General features: G+C 43.3%; 10 protein-coding genes and 1 non-coding gene across 11 annotated transcripts; 6 read left to right on the top strand and 5 right to left on the bottom strand.

Moving 5' to 3' along the window:
• Positions 1 to 272: 272 nt before the first annotated feature.
• Positions 273 to 926, bottom strand: I203_108480 (uncharacterized protein; the record flags this gene model as incomplete). Its single annotated transcript, XM_019148651.1, has 1 exon — positions 273 to 926. The coding sequence occupies one exon, from the start codon at positions 924 to 926 to the stop codon at positions 273 to 275; it is 654 nt and encodes a 217-aa protein (XP_019002234.1).
• A 398-nt stretch (positions 927 to 1324) lies between these two features.
• On the top strand, positions 1325 to 3775 carry I203_108479 (uncharacterized protein; the record flags this gene model as incomplete). The annotated part of the gene is made up of 5 exons (XM_019148650.1): positions 1325 to 1402; positions 1518 to 1662; positions 1763 to 1940; positions 2012 to 2903; positions 2957 to 3775. 5 exons carry the CDS (start codon positions 1325 to 1327, stop codon positions 3773 to 3775), a joined length of 2112 nt encoding a protein of 703 aa, XP_019002233.1.
• Positions 3776 to 4061: 286 nt separating this feature from the next.
• On the top strand, positions 4062 to 6730 carry I203_108478 (uncharacterized protein; the record flags this gene model as incomplete). The annotated part of the gene is made up of 5 exons (XM_019148649.2): positions 4062 to 4462; positions 4540 to 5501; positions 5669 to 5989; positions 6119 to 6437; positions 6535 to 6730. 5 exons carry the CDS (start codon positions 4062 to 4064, stop codon positions 6728 to 6730), a joined length of 2199 nt encoding a protein of 732 aa, XP_019002232.2.
• Positions 6731 to 7171: 441 nt separating this feature from the next.
• I203_108477 (uncharacterized protein) lies at positions 7172 to 8372 on the bottom strand (the record flags this gene model as incomplete). The annotated part of the gene is made up of 3 exons (XM_019148648.1): positions 7172 to 7380; positions 7444 to 7860; positions 7934 to 8372. 3 exons carry the CDS (start codon positions 8370 to 8372, stop codon positions 7172 to 7174), a joined length of 1065 nt encoding a protein of 354 aa, XP_019002231.1.
• A 611-nt stretch (positions 8373 to 8983) lies between these two features.
• On the top strand, positions 8984 to 9406 carry I203_108476 (uncharacterized protein; the record flags this gene model as incomplete). The annotated part of the gene is made up of 1 exon (XM_019148647.1): positions 8984 to 9406. The coding sequence occupies one exon, from the start codon at positions 8984 to 8986 to the stop codon at positions 9404 to 9406; it is 423 nt and encodes a 140-aa protein (XP_019002230.1).
• An 837-nt stretch (positions 9407 to 10243) lies between these two features.
• On the top strand, positions 10244 to 10329 carry I203_108475. Its single transcript has one exon. It is a non-coding gene; the product is annotated as a tRNA-Lys (tRNA).
• A 598-nt stretch (positions 10330 to 10927) lies between these two features.
• Positions 10928 to 12275, bottom strand: I203_108474 (uncharacterized protein; the record flags this gene model as incomplete). Its single annotated transcript, XM_019148646.1, has 4 exons — positions 10928 to 11012; positions 11083 to 11416; positions 11478 to 11780; positions 11861 to 12275. 4 exons carry the CDS (start codon positions 12273 to 12275, stop codon positions 10928 to 10930), a joined length of 1137 nt encoding a protein of 378 aa, XP_019002229.1.
• Positions 12276 to 13564: 1289 nt separating this feature from the next.
• I203_108473 (uncharacterized protein) lies at positions 13565 to 15595 on the bottom strand (the record flags this gene model as incomplete). Its single annotated transcript, XM_065518406.1, has 8 exons — positions 13565 to 13614; positions 13767 to 13920; positions 13996 to 14220; positions 14317 to 14723; positions 14773 to 14867; positions 14936 to 15134; positions 15189 to 15506; positions 15580 to 15595. The coding sequence occupies 8 exons, from the start codon at positions 15593 to 15595 to the stop codon at positions 13565 to 13567; spliced, it is 1464 nt and encodes a 487-aa protein (XP_065372771.1).
• Positions 15596 to 16152: 557 nt separating this feature from the next.
• On the top strand, positions 16153 to 18665 carry I203_108472 (uncharacterized protein; the record flags this gene model as incomplete). Its single annotated transcript, XM_019148644.1, has 4 exons — positions 16153 to 16601; positions 16715 to 17786; positions 17913 to 18125; positions 18285 to 18665. 4 exons carry the CDS (start codon positions 16153 to 16155, stop codon positions 18663 to 18665), a joined length of 2115 nt encoding a protein of 704 aa, XP_019002227.1.
• Positions 18666 to 19481: 816 nt separating this feature from the next.
• I203_108471 (uncharacterized protein) lies at positions 19482 to 20465 on the bottom strand (the record flags this gene model as incomplete). The annotated part of the gene is made up of 6 exons (XM_019148643.1): positions 19482 to 19531; positions 19628 to 19704; positions 19795 to 19838; positions 19973 to 20070; positions 20282 to 20306; positions 20385 to 20465. The coding sequence occupies 6 exons, from the start codon at positions 20463 to 20465 to the stop codon at positions 19482 to 19484; spliced, it is 375 nt and encodes a 124-aa protein (XP_019002226.1).
• A 503-nt stretch (positions 20466 to 20968) lies between these two features.
• Positions 20969 to 22218, top strand: I203_108470 (uncharacterized protein; the record flags this gene model as incomplete). The annotated part of the gene is made up of 5 exons (XM_019148642.1): positions 20969 to 21011; positions 21096 to 21250; positions 21377 to 21529; positions 21691 to 22079; positions 22164 to 22218. The coding sequence occupies 5 exons, from the start codon at positions 20969 to 20971 to the stop codon at positions 22216 to 22218; spliced, it is 795 nt and encodes a 264-aa protein (XP_019002225.1).
• Between the last annotated feature and the right edge of the window lie 38 nt (positions 22219 to 22256).

Below are 22256 nucleotides of genomic sequence, written 5' to 3'. Positions count from 1 at the left end.
GGGAGAGACCAACAACAACTATTATTTGGAAGGGATATATAGTATAAATGCATGAGAGTCTGATGGACGGGCATATATGATCGTTACAATAATTGATACCTAACTTGTGCTTCTATGGGGAAGCCTCTGCTCTGCACATCCCGGGACGAAACAAGTCAACGAATATTCCTGTCTCCTCAATCCTTGTATCATATACCTCTTCCTAGAATCCCTTCCTCTTCTGTCCACCATTCTACCGAAATTTCTGCCAACAGCTATCTCCACTTTACAAACTACTGACCATCCTCTGTACTCTTCTCTCTACCTTCCTTATCCCTCACTTTCCATTCCTCCGCATACTCCCCCACAGTCTTCCCCTTAGCTTCGACAAATTCTAATATCCCATCTAAAGAAGGTTGTATCCTACTATTCATACCTTGACTACCTCTCTCCCAAGTCCCATAAAGCGCTTCCTGTACTCTCAACTCCCTTTCCGTCAAATGTTGTGTATCCGATCCTGAACCTCGATCTGACCAAATATCATATACTTTCTTGAACGTCAATCCGACATTCTTGGCCGTATCCAAATCAAGATAATTATTCCTTCCTCTTCTGAATTCTAAACCCCTCGCTTCAGCTGATCGAGGTTTCTCAACCAAGCTTTCCAACCCACCTGGAGGAGTCAAGGAAGCATTGTATGAGGTAGTAGAGCTAAATTCACCGTATCGTTTGTACTTTGGTTCTTCTCGTGTGTATCGGAATGTGTTGTCGAATCCTACGGGGAGATCGATCTGCGGGTTGTGCATGAATCCTGCTGAAGAATGATGGAGTGAAACGAGAGATCGGAGTGTATGGGCGGATAGTTGACGGCCTGTAGATTTGGTGGGTGGGTAGGAGGATGAAGGGATGGATCGGGAAGCCTGACGAAGGGATGTGGTGGGGTTCATTTTGAGTGAGAGTGAGAGGGATGTGTGAGGAGTGGGTTGGTGGTATGTAGTCGGACTTCGGCAGCGTGAGGCTGGCAGTAGCTAATGTGTCTTGAGATATGACAGAGGTTCAACCGCAATCAAGAGATAACTATTCGTTGATACTTTCTCGACTTTTGGGAGTTTTTCGGTGAGGGATGTCCTTACGTAATGACATGATCGCGGTTGGGAAAAAGTTGAAAATTGATGATCCTCAAGCGTAAATATCTTGTTCGTCTTTACACTGACTGCATCTCACAACTGCTTGACATCTCACAGTCATTCGGTGATCGCGACTGAACCGACAGCAGGAAAGAACACAGAGAGAAAACCGTACATGACTATAATTCCGAAATTGAAATCATAAAGATCCCTTTAAGATGGACAAAGTACAGTTTCAATTGGAAGCTACTCTACCAGAGTTGAAAGATTTGTACGAGAAAGGGTTATTCACCAAGGTGAGTACGATCATTCAGATAGCTTTAGCTAGCTTTCCATAGCGCTCCAAATTGTTAGAATACTTGAGGTATAAGGGCGTGTATAGCTGAAATATGCGTTGTGCTTCACCTACAGAGCGAGATCAATCAAATAACCAAAAAACGAACAGCCTTCGAAACGTCTTTAGTCCGTCGGGTGACCCGTAAAGAGGATTTCTTCAAATATGCAGAGTACGAAATCAACCTGGAGAGATTGAGGAAAGTGAGATATAAGAAATTGAGTGAGTGCTCAATTCGCCCTGGCACTCAGCTGGAGGGATAGTCACTCTAGTGTGATCAAAGTGAGCTGATAGCTCGTCTGGACTGGGAACAATCTCGTAGACTACCATCTTAACCCCCCTCCACCTTCTGCTTCCTCTTTCTCACTACCTCGAAGAGCACTTTACATACTCAAGAGAGCCACGGCGAAATTCCCTGGCGATCTGGCAACATGGTTAGCTTATGTGGAGTTTGCAAGTAGAGAGGGAATGAGGAAGGTCGTAGGGAAGGGATTAAACAGGTGAGTATTAAATACAAGTATCCAAAATTCATATAGAGTAAATGTTGATATGTTGTGTCATTGTATTTTAGCGCATTACAACATCATCCTACCTCTTCGACCCTCTATCTCCTACAGACATACTATCATCTTCATCCAGGTTCACCATTTCCCCGAGAATCCATACCATCCACATCCAAACTCGACTTGCCATCCGCCTCATCATCCACTAACCAAGCACCTGGGTTCGCAATAGAAGGGATAGACCCTGCTCGTACTACTTTACTCCTTGGTTTGAGATTGTTACCCCAATCGAGGGATCTATGGAGGGAATATGTGAAACTTGAATTAGGTTGGGTAGAAGCATTACGCAGGAGATGGAAATTATTAGGTATCAAAGATCAAAATCAGGATGCACCGTCACAGGTTGAGGGTGAGGATGTTCAGAAAGATCAGGATGCGCTGAGAGGGGGAGAAGGAGCGTTTGGAGAAGAAGGTGAAGAAGCTAGAAAATCAATCTTAGCTGGAGAATTGGTCATTCATGCTTTATCGTCTGCACTTGAATCTATACCTTCAACTTGTTCCACAACAGAAGAAGAGAAACTGGATGGTATGGGATTTAGAGAAAATCTCATTCAGCTATTCAGGAATTATCCTTCACCATTACGACTCAAATGTCTGAATGTGCTATATGAGGACTTACAGAGTGTATCAGAACAGTCAGACAACAGCAGAATGGCTGCCAAAGCCGGGTTATTATTGTTGAACAAAGGATTGTATGATAGGGAGTATAACCCTGAAGATAGACCCAGCAAAGAAGGTGAATCTGTACTGGATGGAGTGGCGTTGGTAGAAGAATTAGGCAAGATCGGTAAAGAGATTAGGAAGTCGATCAAGGGGAAAGGGCAGAATAAGGATTGGATAGAAGTAGTAGGATTATGGTTGATCGAACAAATTGGAAAATTGGAGGATAAGATTGAAGTGGTACGTGCAGCCGATCATAGGTACGCAGCTGCTGAGCTAATGATTGTTTATAGCGAGAATATCTTTCTTCAATCCTATCCTCTCTCACCAAACCTTCTTTACTTCCCCCCTCATCACTCCTTATCGCTCACTTGTCCTATTTTTCTTCTTCGCCGAATTTGGATATTGCTCGATCGTACGCTCTCATATACCCTTCGAATCCCTCCATCCAACTATACAGACTTACAGCTGAAGTACAACTTTCTACGGATGCGAACCAAACATGCAAGACATGTGAAGAGGTTGTTAGAGCCGTCACAAAATCTGGTCTGTCCGAAGAAGAAGGAGAAGATGTGAGATCAATATGGAAATTATGGATAGATAAAGAACTGCAAAATCCTGATGGCAATTTGGAAGAAAGGTGGAAAGTGATTTTGAGAGAATCGATGAAATTGGGTGTACATGTACGGGATTTGCATGGGGACGTACTTGGATACTACATCATCAACACTCTCAAGTCTGGTGAAGAGGTGAATGGAGTATTAAACAAGATTAAATCGTATCAACCGACGTTCAATACGTTCAACCTAGTTTTCACCTCATTGCAAGACAACAACGTACAGCCTGATGATTTGAAGAAGATATACAATGCTTGGAGGGGATTCTGCAAGACACCATATGAGAAAGCTCAAGCTGCCTTGGCCTACGCTCAAGTACTATTAGGCATCAAAGGGAAAGGGAAAGAAGCGTATGATGTTATAGAAGTTACCAAGAGAGAAGTCAGGGTAGATGAAGGAGTCGAAAAGTATCTGGAAGCTGGGTGGAAGATGCTGGTAGATGCTGAGTCTGAAGGAGATAGCGGGGACGAAGATGAAGAGATGAGTGATGAGTGAGGAGTGATTGTCAGATGATTCGTTGTTTCAAGAATAATAATCGTATATCACACATCGTATATCAGGAACAGGTCGGTGCGGTAGGAGATATGATTTCTTGTCGGATCAGGATTAGATGGTGATGTGATGTTTGTATTTTGGAACGTACATATCATGCATATATATATCCATTGTTAACTCGTGTTCTTGTAACCATCTCTTTCAATAATTCTCTCTCCGTATCTCTTGAGTAGGTCTTCACGTTGACGGAGACCGTGATTTTAGAAGAATATCAAAAGAGAGCATGATGAGGAGGATCATCCCCATTTCCGCCGGAAGAACCAAACAAACCATCACTCGACATCCTGTCCACCTCAACTACCCAAAAGTATCAATTCAACCTTCATCTACCATTCCTTCAGCTCGCTTCAACGCACCATGGCAGATGTCTACATCATCTTGGAGGACTAGCCATAGTCTTGTAGTGAGAAGCAGCTTACATGGTATCCTCTCAAAGCGACAATTCAGTGGCTCACCTATATTCAACATCACCGATAGACTCGATTCGGACGATATGGCATCATCCAGCAAGAACGTTGTGACTCCCGAGAAGAACATCGCCAATACACCTAAGGTCATTGATCTAGATCTGGAGATAGGATTATGGGAAGGTAAAGCTGTTTTCACCAAAGAGGCTTTGACAGTCAGGTAAGTCAGATCTGACTGAACTAGCTTGTCCCTGCACTCTTGCTTACTGATATCTATGTTTCGTGTATTGGATACAGATCGATACGGCCAAACGCATGCGAGACACCTAAAAATAGCAAAGATCCAAAACCCTCTGGATCATTTACATCCCCAATATCAATATCATCTACTCCATCTTCATCTCCTCAAACGTTATCCAGACCGAGAGCCGTACCCCACTATACATCTCCATTACCACGGACCATCCTTACTCCTAGCACACACACCTGGGTAGAACTACCTCCTTCTCAGCGAACTGGAGTTACTCAGACACAACCTGCTAAACCGATTCACCCATTTTTCAATCGAACGCGTACTGCGCCTCCTACCTCCCAACCGAGATATACAGCCCACTACTCATCTACTGAAGCCAGCTCGACTCAACAAAGTGAAAGTCAGGATAGCACGCCTTCATCGTCTAAAGCTCCTTCTACGGTTGATCACAATAGGGACAGGGATCTAGATCTGTTAGCTGAGGAAGTTGGTAAATTACACTTTGGATATGGTTATCCTCCCAAGCCAACATCCAAGTCTGCTCCCCCTCCCACGCAATCACAGTCTGATGAGAATAAATCATCCAAACAACAAGGTGAAGATATGACTATATCCAATGCCAAGTCATCGACGAGCGTATCATTCAAGGTAATAACAAATAATGGTAAACTCCAGTCTAAGTCCGTATCTCCTAATTCAATGGATTTACCTTTATTCCACTTCGATCAATATTCTCCCAAGCCCCAGATAGCCTATACCGCTTCCATCGAAGAGGCGAATGACCTACTGGGATGCTTGAAAGGTGATATACTAGGCTTCGATCTTGAATGGCCACCTGCAGGAACGTACAAGATCCCTCAACCTGACGGTACCATGAAGAGCGTGAAGATTGGGATGACGTGGGATGAGAAGAAAGGCGGGTATGTATTTGGGCAGGGGAGGACGGCATTGATGCAGTTTGCGGATGAGAAGTTGGTGGTTCTTGTGCATCTGGGTGAGAAGATGGGTGAGTGGCGTTTGGTCTTATTGGTGTGGTCGGAGTAAATTACGAATCATAGATAGTATTGGGAGATTGGAAAGTCCAAATGATCCTCTTTCGTCTCTCTACATCTCAGAGCTATCATTTTCATCATATAACTGACTATCCCTTTTGATCCATTTGACCTTACTCAGATATCCCTTCCAAAGCCATCGAGATCCTCCGTTCAGCTACGATTTACAAACTGGGTGTACAAGTCAGAGGAGACGGTCAGAAACTCTTACGTGATTTCCCACAACATTTTATCTCTACATCTTCTTCCGACATGGGTATAAAGGGATTGTTGGAACTTTCTTTCTTGGCCAGGGGAGTCGATCCGATAGGTACTGGACCTGGAAATAGTTTGATTAGCCTTTCGAGGTTGGCTGAAAGGTATTTGGGTAAAAGGCTAGATAAGAGTTTGGACGTGAGGAAAGGGAATTGGTTTGAAAGATTGGATCAGAAACAGAAGGATTGTGAGTGTTCCACTTCTACTTTCCTCCAGGCTCAGACAGGTCCCCTTTATTCACTATCGAAAGTGGTGGTATCAATGGTCATGTGATATCACAGTGCTGGTACTGACGTTTCGTACTCACTTTTTGCAGACGCTGCAAACGATGTTTATGCCTCTTTACAGATATTCAAATCCTTGAGGCGCATCGCTGAAGAAAATAACTTTGGAGTGGATTTAAACAGATATCTATCGATTGTGGACAATTCTGTACCAATAAACAAATTGACTTCTACAAATCCTGGGGAGGAGATATCGGGAACTCGAATACAGATTGGAGAGATGATAGCTACACTGGCAGAAGGAGTGAAACCGCCTACCCCTGCTCAACTTGGTGCATTGAGTGATTTTGTGAAAGGCATGACTATCGCTAAGATTGCTGAGCAGAAGGGAATAAAGGTGGCTACTGCTGAGTAAGTCACATTCGCTAACCTTGTCTCACCACGTACTGTTGAAGGGACGTAATCAATCTTCTGGATAGCTGACGTTTTTGTATCGCTTTGGTACTAGAGGATATATCTGCAGTGCATTACAATCAATCGGACTGGACTTCCTCATGGACGAAGAGAGGAAACGACTATGGGATGAGATACCTAGAGATATGTATACTTGGAAAAGGAATAAGGAGTTGTACAAAGTATTGAAGAAGGAATTTGATTCTGATGCGGTCAGTGCTAGTGAGAGTGAAACAGATAACGTACCTTGACGGATTATCGCTTGTCATATCTCAAGGATGCATCATATGTTGTTTCACATCGACGTTGGTCTTAACAAGACATATCTGCGTATCGATCTAGAAGTATCCATTCATTTCTTTCCAATAGCATCTTCGTGATACTTCATTAAGATACTTAATCAAGGTAATCATCTCTCCGCACACATTAGCACCCAAAACGCATTCATACATACCGTTTTTTCTTTCTTTTCTTTTCAAGTCTTCGTCGTCACGTCGACCTGATTTCTTCCTATTTTCTCTTCTTGATTACAGCGGACCTGACTATCAACACTGACCGTAACAAACACAGCATCGACGCCCCTTACATCTTCTTCCCCTGTGCAAGGTCAGACCAGATCCTTTTGATCTGTCTCTCTTTAAGCTCTCTTCTTATTCCTCAAGTATGCAGAAGGTAAGATTCGGTCAAAAGGATCAAATCTGACCTTGCACAGGGGAGTAAGATGTAAGGTTACTGATGGGGTGCTTGTCCGTTGATCGTCGTACTTTTACTTGTCGTGGTATGTCAAACAGGTTGAACTCGGTGCATGATCTATCCAAGTTGAGAGAGATACCCTTTTCGCGGGCGAGCGATTGTAATTCGAGGCAAATTTGTAGAGAGGCATATGCATCGTTGGCAGCGTCTGTAAGAATGCTTATCAGCAGCCAATCATCGCATTCATATGAGGTTCTGCAAAGCAGCTTACATTCCTTCTGCCTCTCTATTAACGTGCATCTCCAATCACTCTTATGTCCTTTCCTGAGGTTCTTACCCAGATACGTCTTGCACAAGGTTGCAAGCGCTATTTGAGTCCCGCCGTGGTCATTCCAAGATGAAGGATAGACGGCACGGGCAAGTAGAGAAAGCTCGAGAATCTTATTGGGTACACCCAAGATATCGTTGTCGGAGGTAGAGCTTGAAACTCGTTGGACATCAATGGTTGCATTCAGTGTGGCGTCCGAATGATGCAGCTGGGAGTTTGGGCTGTATGTAGGTATAGTTCGATAAAACTGCTCGGGATAACTTCTCATTAAACATAATAGATCTTCATAAATATTCGCACCCGTTTTGTAGATCGAGGGATTGCAAAGCATCTCTACGGCTTTAGATGGGATAGGTTCAACTATACGGTATATGACTTGCTTTCAGCGGTATGTTCTGAGGGTCATCCACTGCTCACAGTGACTAAGACTTACAATCCCACTCTGTATCTTGTAAGTGCACCAACACAATCAATCTATCATCGCAGAATTGAAGTAAGGCAGGTTGCTGATGAAACGAATCACCCAACACATATTCAACATCGAAACCCAATACCGGTCCACTGAGTCGTGAAAGATTGTCGTTGGCCTCCGGCTTCGATTGAACATATACCATCTCAGGACGTATGCTGTCACCTTCGCTGAAAAGACAGTGGTAGTCGTACGATGAAGAGCCCAATGTTCTGGCTTGAGGCTGATGATGAAATTGATGGAGACGTCGAAGATCATCACGGTGGTCTAGTTCTTCATGACTGTCTATGTCATCATGATATAAAACTGCATGATCGGACAGGCCCAAGAGATGGAGTCTTCGGAGGAGAAGGGTTTCGGCTTCTTCTTCAACATCGTATTTCTCCGGAATAGTTTTGAACATTTTCATGAGGAAATAAAAGACGGTCGAGAACCGGGAGTAGAGGAAAAGACGATATACATTGCAAGCCAGGTACTATGCAGATAGATATATGTACTGTGTCGACCATTCCACTTCCCCATCATGAGAAAAAACCCTGGGATCGACGCATTCAATACTGTATATGCTACTCGTACTGAAACACCGCGCAAGTCGGTCTGGAAGGTGTCTCGGGAAGATAAGATAATAGATAACGACAACTGATCGAACCCCCCAATCATCATTGCATTGATGAACCTAAATGTAGATTCTGCTTGATGAGCCTAGGCTCACCGAGCCTGTGTATGTCTGATGGAAAATACTGACGACGAGATCCTTTTGTATACGAGGCCACCTATGTATAGAGGCTGCTGTGACGTCGTGCTTGCTATGATGCTCTGCTAGTAGTCGGAACCGACAGTGTTCTGTTGACTACAATGGAAGCTAAGCATTTACTTGATGTCCCTCAGTAAAGGCTCTGTTGTTTGCCAGTAGTCATGCCCGCTATCAGACAAAATCTCCTTCGTTTGTCTAAGCCAATCCCTGCGTGGTTTTGCTCGAATTCAAATCATCGTGCTCTGCACGAACGACCCGAAATGGGTTCAGATCATGCCACTGCTTCCATACCCCTTCAAAACCACAAGCACTTACCTGAATACAAGTATAGTCAAATATCGCCCTTACCGGAGTTGAGGTATACAGGCTCTTCGAAGAAAGCTACCAGCTCGGTGAGAGCGCTAGAAGGCAAGGTGATAGGTTTAGACGTGGAGTACGTTACCAAAACTGTGATAGCGGACAACGGTGAACGAAAATGTTGGAATAAACCTGCTCTGCTACAGCTTTTCGATGGGAAGTTGATACTCTTGATACAGTTAAATAACGGTATGAGTAAGTCCCCACCTGCAAGTTTCCTTGTGCCAATCAGGATAATTGAGAGTAAAAAGTTCCATCAGGTACCCTTCTTCCAGAGGCAATCGTCCAGCTTATATGCGATCCCGGATTCATCAAAGTCGGAGTAGGAACACTGAACGACTCTATCAATCTTGTTCGGGCATATCCAAATCAATTCTTTCGTGAGCCAAACCCACTATGTCAGAAGAGTGATCTTCGGCTAAATCAATCACGATGAGGCGGTCACCATGTCTGCAAGAAGCCTGCTGGCATACTTGAGCTTTCGGACCTGGCGCATATCGTTGACCCTGTAGGCTGTCCCAACAGTGGGATCTGCAGTCTGGCAGGGTTGTGTGAGCTGTACGAGGGGAAGAAACTCAACAAAAGTCCAAATGGTCATAAAGGGAGCTGGCAGAGCAATCTGACGGAAAAGCAAAAGGATTGTAAGTAAGTTTCCAAACTTTTAGAGCCCCAGAAATGATATTGAGCCTTCGACAGATGCAGCGAACGATGTGACCTGCTCTTGGAAGATATATCAAGAGTTGAGTAATAGAGCCGAAAGTTTGGGACGACAGATGAATACCGGAAATCTCTGTCGACCAATTGATGTCGCGGCTATCTGCCGCAGTAAAGACAAACATATTTAGCACAGGAAATGAGCAGAACCTGAATTTTCTGTTGAACTCTGAAGAAACCGTATAAATTGTATGACCTACCTCGGGACACGAGGCTCTGAGTCATGTATTCAAAAAGAATAGCAATGTGAAAGCATCCCAAGTGACTATGGTGTAGGACTTCTGATCGTAGAGGGACTTTGGTGAATCCCAGCCTCCTAGGCCTGTTTTACCTGATTCGACATGTCACAGAGATTAAAGAAATTTATCGGAAGGCTTGTACACTCTTCTCAAGAAAAATGATGTGCCATCTGTTTGATGAAGAAGACGAAATTCTCATCGCTTTTGTGAGCCTTCGTAGCTCAATGGTTAGATCATCCGACTCTTAACTTCAGAGTCAGATCGGAAGGCTGTGGGTTCGAGTCCCACCGAGGGCTAAACTATGCTATGACACGATGACATCGTGAAATCACATTTTTGATAGTCCGGGGAGGAGAGGAAGGGAAGGAAAAAAATCTTGTGCGGGTATGGACCGCGTTCAGTGAGCGTGCATGATAATATGCATTACTAGCAGGAGTATATAGGTCTTCAGGTTAGATATATCACTGCTTTTGTGCTCTTTTTATACGAAATCCGTCTAGATTCGTTCGCTTAGATGCCAACTCTGGCTCGTTGAAATTTGCTACGAGTGGAAAAACTTCCTATGAAACATTTGGATTTTTGCTTCCATCGGAGAATTGCTGGTACCTGATCGGTGGAGGTGGTCCATTCTTCGATGCTATCGAGGGAATGTCCGTGCACGAAATACTGCATGATATATACATCGAATCGTATGTAACAAACGAGAGGTGAGTAGATGCTAGTATATGAGTGATGAACGAGGTTATTGACTATAAAGTTTGAGTATGAGTATGAGTATATATGGACAGATAGAAAGCTGAACTGTTACGGCAGTGATATCTGATAGACATTGAAAACCAAACTTGTTTTTCAGCTCAAGCAGGCGCAGGAGCGGGTATGAACAGGAGGTCGTCTCTACGCTTCTGCTAAGAACCTTGTCTGCTCTTCCTCAGTCAGGCCACTGATACCAAACTTTTTGACGACTTTACTGATATAAGTCCTGATCATTGTGAAGAAGTATCATCAGAAATCTTTCCCGACGAGCAGAACTATCATCTTACAACACTTACTGAACAGTAGATATTTCAATCCTAGACTCTTCAGCATAATCCTTGACTCTTACGCCTTTGAGAAAAGCTTCGAAAGCTCTGATTTCAGAAGGCAGCGGTTTTGGAACCCAGGCTGGGTGCTCGAATTCTCTTCCTGCAATAGTGTACTTGATAGGTGGAGCATTGTATTGAGCTTCTAATTCCTCTTCGGTCGGAAAAGAGTACGGTCTCGATTTTCGTGGTGGATCAAGGTCTACGCATAGGTATGGATAAACAATATTGAGCTTTTTGAGTTCTGACATCCCTATGAGTTTATCGTATATTTTCAGTGAAGAGTAAACATCATTGGCAGCGTCTACAGTACAGCACATAAATCATCGAGTTCCCAAGACATTGATAAAGTAGATTACACTCACATTGGATAGCTTCCTCCTTCAGTTCAACATCCCAATTACCGTATCTTACATGGTCATCCCTATTGAGAGCCCTTCCGAGATATTGTTGACTTTGAGCGGCTTGACATATGAATCTTCTTCCCTTTCCTCGCCATTCCGGTTCCACCATTCGAGCAAGTCTGGATAATTCTAGAAAAGAGGCAGGATTGGTCTTCTTATCACCCGGTAGAATGCATTTCAACCGGTAAAGATCCCCTTTAATGTCGATTCCAAATTTGTATATCCTTGGATCCTCGATCAATTTTATCGCTTGTTCGGGTAAGGCTATGATATGGCGATATCATCAACCAAGCGTCATCATACATGCTACTGGCAGAAACAATGAGCAATAACACATCACTCACTCTCATCCTCCCCCAGTTGGAAGACTACTATCAGATCTTCATCACAAAGTTGAATGAGAGATATTGGACGACGGTACCGAGGGAATGTTGTCCACTCGAGGTCGAGACCCAAGGCTGGACCTTTAAGCTGAGAGAGGTATTTGTTCGCTTCTTTGGGACAAGAGGTATATACGACTTTCGGTGGATTGGGGTAATCTCGATAATGGAAAAATGGCAGTTCCGCTGATGTGCGAGCTGATTCGTTGCAGATTGAGACAGTGGTATGAAATGATCGAATGACGGTTTGTCGAGGTGAAAGAATTGTACCATGACCATGTCTGGAAATGGTAATGGTTCCAGGAGCAGGTATGGATTGGCGATTGAGATACACAGCTGCTCTATTCAGTAGAGAAGGGGAGAGATATCGATATCCCATGTTTGGGCGGGTCAGCGGGATAATCATGAGTGAGCGGACAAGCGTGTTGATCTTGGTCGGACTGCTAGCCATTCTTCTAGAATTAACTTGATAGGATTTCTCGCCGAAGGATAATATGACATGGAGAGAGGATAAATAGGTTCAAAAGCTGTATATACCATGGCCTGTTTATTCTGACGATCCAATCCAGAACGCACTGATCACTTCATTCCCTTATGTTCCTTCCAAGGCTCAACCTCAAGTGGGTTTGATGGTTGCTTTGTGAACTTTGATGGATTGTTCGGAGATGAGACATGATTAGGGCGAATGAGCAAAAATGATAAATAAGGTTATCTCGGCTCCGATTCCCATCAAGACATCTTGCACAGCCGCCCTACATGAGGAATGATGGAGAATCAGTCTGTTCATCAGCAGATATAGCAAGCAGCATGGACAATCACAAAGCATCTATAGCGCGCAAAGCTTATGACAGGAAGACGAGTCGTCGATACCCAAAGTCAGTACGGGTTGTCATAACCATTAGACTACAGTACCAGGACATTGCCAACTACGACCAACCGATAATTTCGAGCACGCTTTCATCATCTTGCTAAGATGTCGATGTTAGCATGAGATGTTAGCAAGATGGAATTCTCCATTCCATCTGTCGCTCACTTCCGCAAGATCGTTTCCGAATTTTTGATAAAATACCTCAAATTCGGCGATTCAGTCTCGGCTTCTCTCAAACTCCTACTATCCGTACGCCTACTCTTCAATATCAGTGTACGGTGGATGATTCTTTGCCGTTATCCAAGAAGATCGCCAGAAGCCTCCTATAAAGCTCTGGAGAGGATTCGATTGACGGATACCGACCTTTTTCGCGGGTTAAAAGATTATTTTCGGGATTTTAAGAAGATGATAAATCTATTCATGATATCGTTGTTGTCCACGAGAAGTTAGTAGAGTGAGTATTAGAATGCTTGGCCGTTGATCAGTTTCCATGACAGTCGCTGATCCGATGCGATTATTGCAGATACTGGATTTGTCAAGTAGCCACCCTCAAAGATTATCCTTTTATGAGCTATGAAGACCGAAACAGATTTTAGGACCAAGTCAGCCCATATAGTGACGCATAGTGGTCTTATCGGATGTCATATAGATTATTGAACAGTCAATTTGAGAGTCCAGCGATGCGAAGACAGATCAAGAAAGACAAGGTGTTCGATATCCAGGGTTGGTGGGATTAGTATATACACATATCACTTTATCATCGTTAATAGATGGACATTAGAGCTTTGATCAGTATCAAGTCACCGTTCGATTGATATTCCCCCACTCCTCTTTTGCTTACCGTAATGTACTGTATATATAATTACACTTCATGCATACCATATACCGTACACCCAAACTCGAATCTATCTAAGATAATTTACTTGCAACCTATTACCATACGCTCATCAGCTCACCATCTCTTATACGAATGATACGAACAATTGGAAAAGGGTGACTCACGTTGATGAACAATGTTCATTCCATGTTCTTCATATTCATCCTTTGTAACCCACAACTGATGGAAAGTTCCTAACGAAGCTAATACCGAACCTCCTACCCATGATGAGTATTTCCTCTCGAAGGGGATTGTAGGTGAATGGATTTTGATTTTTTGCTATGTCGCGCAACACCACATCAGCTGGTTTGCTTTAACGAAGAAGCTTCAGTTGATATATGGGTGGGCACTCACACTAGGCATCAAAGCTGCCAGTTCAACATCTAATCTCTCTATCAAACCTCTGGTCAAAGATGTATTTCCAACAACTACTATATTTTGTAAGAGGGCCGCTCTGACATCTACATCACAAGCCATTATACTATCATGCACCAGCTGCGAGAGAGGTACGAGGTCTTTGAGGGAGTGAGAGTGGTCGGTATTGGTCACTGTTCGGAGAGTAGCAGGGGGCTCGATTGACTAGCCAGTAAATAAACACCAATCAGCATGAGTGTCTTTGGTCAGTATTTGGCAGATTAGTGGGATATTCAAAGGAATGAAATGATTGGAACATACCTGATTGAAATAATTCTTAGGATCAAACAACATCTCCGTGAATCTATATCTCTCTTCACCGAAATACTGGTGATAACCATCAGGAAATTCGTACAAGACTTGAGGAAGATCTTTCGAAGTATTGAAATCGAATCCTTTATAATTGACAGTCTCCGTACATGATTCTTTCCAATTTTCAATCACGCTGTTCTCACTCCATTTTTTCCATGAGGGGGTAGTATCGGATAATCTATCTTCACGTAAGATCGGATTGGGTTTCAAGCCTGGTTCAGGTTGAGGATCACGTTTGGAAATCAAATGTCGAGAAGCGAGGGATAGAGGGAATGATCTGGTGGAAGATGGTTGAGTAAAGTTGGAGTGTAGTTGGGAGATTAATAGTTCTGAGCCGAGTGGTTGTCTCATCGTACCTGTTAATACAATGTAAGCTGTGTCCTCATTCGATGCGGGATAGCTTACCTGCTCTTAAGGCATATCCATCCACAACGGGTACAGCACTACTATGTGTGTAGCCTACGTCCAACACCAACGCTGTAGGTTTTCCAGCAGCGAAGCTGTAAACCATCAAACAGAATGAATCAGATCCGGTCTGCTAGCGGGCGAACGAGATGTTTCGACTCACGCTGACAATACACCGGCTGAACCGAAGTACAAAGCAGGCGACTTCTCTCCCTCAAACACCATCTCCGTCAACTGTTCTCTTGCCTTTGGCGTATTCCAGGCTGGTTCAGTCATCATGATGGGATGTTCACTCGGGTCCACACCTAATCTATCGTGGAGGATGTGGTTTAACAACCTGGATGCAGGTTCGGCATCGTGCACTGTATCGGATAATTAGCTTGGATATCATTGAAGCAGGACAGCTGAAAACTCACCAATACCGTCCAACATGAAATTATCAACCTCAATACCCTTCCTCCATACTCCCACACCATCATCTCCTACGTAGTATTTCCTTATAGTTTTTGGTTTTGAGGTAGTGTCTCCATTGGTCTTCTCCTCACCATCACCCATAACTACATCTTCTCCTTGTGCAGTCCCATTGGTATTTCCATTTGTAGTTGAAGATTCTCCTTCGGGAGTATCGATATATCCGTAGAAAGAGGGCGTGACTACTCTGGGACAATCTTCTCCTGCGTACCCTGCTCGAGTGGTGTATGACCCAAAATCGACTACGAGGGCTGATACTTCGTCTGTGAGGGGATTATCAGATGTCAGTGCAGTAGGTGACGCGAAGGGATAGGGAGGGAAGGAGAAGATACTTACCTCCGTTGTATACCATATTGACGAGTTAATCCTTACGGCGAAGTCAATAAGGTTAGAGATGCTGATGGAGGATTCCAGTCGGAGGGGGTGGACTGTTATGCGAGTGAGAAGTAAGAGTTTTAGTGTGGAAGAGTATGAGCAGTAAGAGCAATCGGTAAACACCAGAGGAAGTTAATGTTTGACCGCGTTGAGATGCGTTGATGTAGGATGGCTGTTACACGTGGATTTTAATGGGACGAGTGATAACGGGGTATTTGGCTCATAGCAGGTACTCGTAGTTGAGCATTGATCTTCGAATAAGTTGAGATGGAGATCCAAAGTCATCTACCAAGTCTCTGTGTCTGCCTTCTACAACCACAAGCATACAATAAAGCATACATATCAATATCTATCCTGCGTGTCTACTGTCATCGACCCCGCCACTACTGCTTATATGTCAAAACCAATATCAAACGTTGTTAAATCGATTACTACATGTCCTGTTCACAATTAGCCCAAATATAACCATATTTCAATCCTAATCATACTCAAACCGAATCAACACAGTATATCACATAAAACTATATCTTATCGATGCCTAATCAAACGACCGCAACAGCTTCCTTACACGCATTGACCGAACGTCTCGCAACTCAATCCCGATCCCTTCATCCCTTCACCACCGGTGGGGGTGGTTTACCTCTACCACCCAATTTCAACTTCCCTTCTCCTCAGGCTTTGGCTCATGCAGCTTCGGCCTATAGACAACCTGCACCTCCACCTTCTCTACCTTCTCTTCAAGTGGCCGGAAGACACCAGGACCCAACTACTGCCTCAGACAACGAGAACTCTCCTTCGCAGACGAACGGAACGAGTACAGGAGTTGGGGTAGTGCGATGTCAAGATGGACGAGCATGGCAGGAGAAGAACCGACATGCCAGTGAGAGAATTGGCAGATTCAGTGATAATGATATTGACGGATTCGTAAATGATATGGGGATGGTATTGAGGAAAGAATATGATTGTTGGGTTGAACAGTGTTGGTGAGTCCTGTCGACGTAATCTTAGTCTTCGCCTTCTTCCTCCAGAATATAAAGGAACAGAAGAAGAATTAACCTTTATTATCGTCCTGTTTGGTCTGTCCTGGATTGTTTAGGCAAGAAGCATTCCACCAGTTATTCACCCATACCCTACCCAACCTGATCATTCACCTAATCATGACCGGTTCCAGCCCTACATTCCTACGTCGAAAGATAGTTTACGGTGGACAACACCTAGATCATCTCTTTCAATCTCAGATGTTACATCTTTTATACGAAGAATTAGAACAGAGATTATCAGGTTCTAAACCTCATACCGAACCTTCCCCTTCATCCAATTCGAACAAACTCTCCCCCCTCGGTCTGCCAACTCCCGCATCTACAAATACCGGAACAAGCTTGTACAGGGATGGTATATGTTTTCACAACTTGTCTTATCATCATGGTATACCGGAGGAGGAAGATGATCACGGACCATGTTTATGTCAACTTACAACATGTTTAAATTGCTTTCATCAAGCTGCTTTATCGCGTCGAGGTCCAGTCAGCTTATTGCCTTACGAATTGAAATCTACTAGAGTATCTAATGGTTGGTTGGGAGGTACGGAAAGCGAAGAACAGGCTAAAGCTCGTCTAGAGAGTTTACGTAGGAAAGCATCCGATCAAATAAACCTACCTGAAGGAAAGGGTTTCGTACAGAATACGACTAATTCAATAAAAGTCAATAGAGGACCTCAGATATTTCCCCATCCTCAGATGACGGATGTACTAGCGGTGGAAGAACATCTAAGATGGAGATTGAAAGAGATGGGAGCGAAAGATCAAGCTGTCGAAAATCGATATGGACCATCTACGAACCATCCCACAGCCCTCGAGGGTATAGATCTAGGAATACCTCAGGATGACAATGTATCTGAAGATGGATCAGTATCGAGTAAATCTTCCTCTAAACCACCTACAGCACCTAGTTCAGGAGGGAAGATAAAAGTAGCTAAAGGAAGAGGAGGTAAATTAAGGAAAATGATTGTCAATCCAAATGGGACTATTCCGAAATCGCAGAACAAAGATGGATCGAATGGTACCAAGGATGGTAAGAAGGCTGTAGTGTATTTACCGAAAGAATGGACAGATGAAGATGCAAGTCAGAGGAATACAGCGATTGTCTTGACTTTTCGACACTTTGTCAAGGTGAGTTATAAGCTATCATCACTCTGTCAGGCTTGACTTGTCTTGTCGTGTTCGATAAAGTACTTCCTTCCTCCCCTTCATACGTCGCTGACTTATCGGATACTGATTAATAACTATTCTACCCAGCTACTGCACCAAATCTCTACAGCGGCCTCACCATTCTCATACCCCACTTACGCCAAAGATATCGACGAACTGCAGCGTGTCCATCCGATAGCCTTGTATCGACGACTGGCAGAACCATCCATCCAACGTAGGGAAGATGCAAATGAGCTGAAAGCTTGGCAGGGGTGTATGGATAAATGGGCAGAGGAACTGGGTGGGAGGGAACGTAAGCGGGTGAGTGATTGTTTATTTCACTCTCAGCAAATTTTCAGTCTCAGTGCCATCTTTATTCGACAATCTACATTTCACCTCCATTCACTCAGAATGAACTTTCGACTAAGATGATCGTCTGTTCCAAAGACTACAAGCTAAATTATCTCTTTCGATGAATAGGGCAACGAACATTCCAACATGAAACAACACCCACTAGCCGTCCAATCATACACCCGAGCAATATCCCTCGACGGTAAAAAGACGGTCTATTACTCCAACAGAGCAATTGCTCTGAACAATATGGGATCTCATGAAAAAGCCGAAATAGATTGTAATTACCTGTTATCAAAAGATCCCAAAAATCAAAAAGCTCTATATCAACGTGCCATAGCCAGAAAGGGAATGGGTAAATTGAAATTGGCTGAAAGTGATTTGGAAGAATTACTTAAACAGACTGATTTAAACACGAGCAGTACTAGTCCACAAACGGGTGGAGGAGGAGGAGGGGTTGGGGGGAATGAAAGTGCTAGGAACTTGAGGAATAGCTTGTATACTCGTTAGCTCAGACCAGCTTGCTTGTATCTTGGATCTGTAGTGGATGTTTAGTGGAGAGGGAAGAAGTGATGGTCTTGAATTTTGGATCTTGGGCTTCGGAGTGGATGTCGGGGAATCAATGGATTTTTTTGATCAAGTCTTTGTTGGATTGCCTGTTTGATTGTCTGACTGTCATAGCATGTTGGGTTTTTGTTCATGTGCTGTACGATTCGCTCATGCATTTCTTGTGAGCTTCGTTATTGGTGTGACGCAAGTTGCAACACTGCGATACTACAATATTACAATATTACAATATTACAATATTACAATATTACAATATTACAATATTACAATATTACAATATTACGATATTACAATATTACAATACTGTGCAATCGATCATATGACGATATACATACTGTATATGTGCTTTTCGATGAAGACCAAAAATATCGACATGGCCATATCAGTCCGAAGGAATCGTATATCTTGTATCTATTCGAATCCGTTAGTACAGTACCCTCTGACCTCGCGGGATCGGCCAAATGCACGCACTTGCTAACATATTCTCATTGCGCAAGACTTATCTAGTGAATCGCCTGGGAAGCAATCAAGGAAATGGTGTGTTTTATTTTGATATCATAGTGTTTTAGTATTTTCGATTTGAGTTGCATTCATGTTATATGATATACTACTCCCTTTTTTCAAGTATATAAGGCTATACATCTAAATATGATTCGAACGGAAACTCGATCATACTGTGTTTTTCAAATGGAAATATCATATTGATCCTGTGATCAACCTTTCCCGACTACACCCCCAACCCCACTGATCATATCGCCTTTATCGCCTTACACCTTGATTCGTTCGGGTGGTACCACGTCGAGCATTGGCTATAACACCACAACAATCTCAGATCGTTCTACCAACCCGAAAAAGCAAATAGAGATTGAAGGAGATAGCTGTTGATGATGGAGAGATTGACTCACCCCGTTGGATAGTAGCTCTTCCTCTGGCTGCTCCGATACCCCTTCCTCTCATAGCGTTAGGACCGACTCGCTTGAACCTGCAACGAAAATGATCAAATAAATATTAGCATAAGGTGCTGCTAACCTTTATCATCGGGGATATCACAGCTGATGAGTTTGATACTTACATAGGTGCGTTGGCAAGTAAATCCGGTACGATGACGAATCGGATCTATCAATACAGGAAGATGGATTAGCATAACCTCCTACTCGAAGTTGATAACCACTTGATTCGAAGTCTGACTGTGTGATCGCCGCTTCCTCTTCTCTATCATTTTGAGGACGTAATAAGAGGGTTTCACTCACCATACTTCCCCTAATGTACACTTGTTCTAATTGAGATACACGTCCATCCCTAGCAGTAACTGTTATTTCCCTAAGTGAGATGTTCAACGAGTCTTCGGCTGTGTGCGGGTCCAGTTCGAAAAGTTCGTGTGGAGGGAATGATCCGATGAGCCATTCCGTTTTGGGAATAGGAGATTGTAGGATTGTTTTAATTTGTCGTAATGAACACGTACACAAGATTTGGGGATAACAAAGGGATCGAGAGCAGAAGCAAGACAAAAATAATTAGCATAAATCCTTTCCGAACCAACCTTCCTCTAGACAGCTCACCCTCCATGAGCTTCCCTCTATACATCTACATGAAACAAGAAGGGGATCAGCATACAGCTTCTACATTTACATTGATACACTCCTTGAAAGACTCTCAACTCACCTCTCCGGTCTTCAACTCGACCGTGACTATGTGACCTAACGATTCATGTAAGAGTTTTACGGGGACACCTAAGTTGGCCATTTTGCGAGAGTTCTATCGGAGCTTCGGGACAGTCGATTTAAAGATGAACAGGTGGTGTAGATGTTGTTGAGATAACTTGTAGATGTGATTACAATTCGTGTATACCTTTCTCGAGGAAAAGAATATTGTCGCTCGTCTCGAAAGATGTTGAGATGTCGAGGGAAGGGATGATTAAGTGGGTGGGATGTATATCGTTCACATTGAATATGGTATATGGGATGCGTAGATAAAGAATGAGTTTCTGTTGAATTCGCCGATCATACTATGAGGTACATCTCGATCGGGTTACGTTACGTTACTCTTTGTTATGGGTAATGTTGATGGATTGATGATGTGTGATGATCAGAATCAAGGTATGACGACAGTAGTGTGATACAGCCATATATAGGGAATGTCGTTCTGTTTACATCCTATTGCTTTTCCTTTTCCTTCTCTCACATTTATACTGAATAGTGAACACTGATCATATATAATACATACTGATATAACATCTCAGAATTAACATGGCACCTAAATCAGAACAAGACGTGGTAAACGATTTCAACGGTGAGTCAACCAGCCTTTCCCTTTCTGATCACCTTCACTGTTGACCAAGACCAGTGAGCTAATACCGATTGTGACTATATTCAGAAATCGTCAACATGACAGCAGACGAGCTGGAGACGTTCCTCAAAACCGAGGGATCAGAGACAACAGGATATCAGAAGGATGATGGATCGGGTGAATCGATAGGTCACGAATCGGGAAGGAAGATTGTCGACATCCTGAAGAGGAATCCTGACAAGGTGGGTACCTCCTGTCTCAATTTTATAAGCGTAATTCTCGCACGGCCATTCTTTACAACAAGCTTGGTTATCAGTCATCGAAAGGAAGGTCGAACTTACTAACACATTTGTCATGTCTGAACACAGGATCCATCGAAATATACTGAAGAAGATAAAGAACACATGAGACGGGTTGTGTCGTACTGCAAAAGACATTTGGCTCAGGAAGGTAAATTGAAGGAAACCAAGACTCCTGAAGAGTTGGAAAAGACCAAATCTACGAGAAGTCTGAAGAATTGGGTGAGTGAATGTCATCCATTCCTTCATCATTCAGAAGTAAGAAAATGAGAGCATTCAAAGTGTATATTGATTATCATATGGATGATTTTGTTTCTGATGGCAATCATTTTCCATGGACTGAGTTATACTGAGATATGTGTTTTCTATTATACAACCTACAGGGTCACGATCCCATGAAAACTTTATCTAAATCAGACCAACCTCAAAGTTCAAAACCAACTTCGAAGAAAGCTGAAAAGCCCAAATCGAAAGGTAAACCCGAATCAGTCGAGAAGGAAGAGACTGAGAAACCCAAATCAAAAGGAAGAGGAAGACCACCTAACAGCAAGAAAGAAGAAGCTAAATCACCTGAGAAGCCTACCACCGAAGAAGCTGAAGTAGGCGAGAAAAGAGGTAGAGGTAGACCACCCAACAGCAAAAAAGATGAATCTCCCAAGAAGACAACCGGGGAGGGAGATGGCGAGGGTGAGAAGAGAGGAAGAGGAAGACCACCCAAGAAGACTTCCGAGGAAGGGGAGAAATCTGAGAAACCTCCTAGTAAGAAAGCAAAGTGAGTGATCTATCGATGATCTCTATACTGCTCGAATATATTATATCTGGATTTCCAAGAGCTGACTTTGGAGTGTTGATGTAGGACTACTGCGGAAGGTACGAGAAAACCACCTAGCAGAGGTGCCAAGAAGGCTTAATGCGATAGATACATTGGGAAAGTCGAGATATGTAAAGA

The sequence above is a fragment of the Kwoniella mangroviensis genome, chromosome 3 (genome assembly GCF_000507465.2).
Source record: "Kwoniella mangroviensis CBS 8507 chromosome 3, whole genome shotgun sequence".
Classification (NCBI taxonomy): Eukaryota; Fungi; Basidiomycota; class Tremellomycetes; order Tremellales; family Cryptococcaceae; genus Kwoniella; species Kwoniella mangrovensis.
Note: the sequence above shows the minus strand (reverse complement) of the source record. Positions and strands in the feature narration are given on the sequence as shown.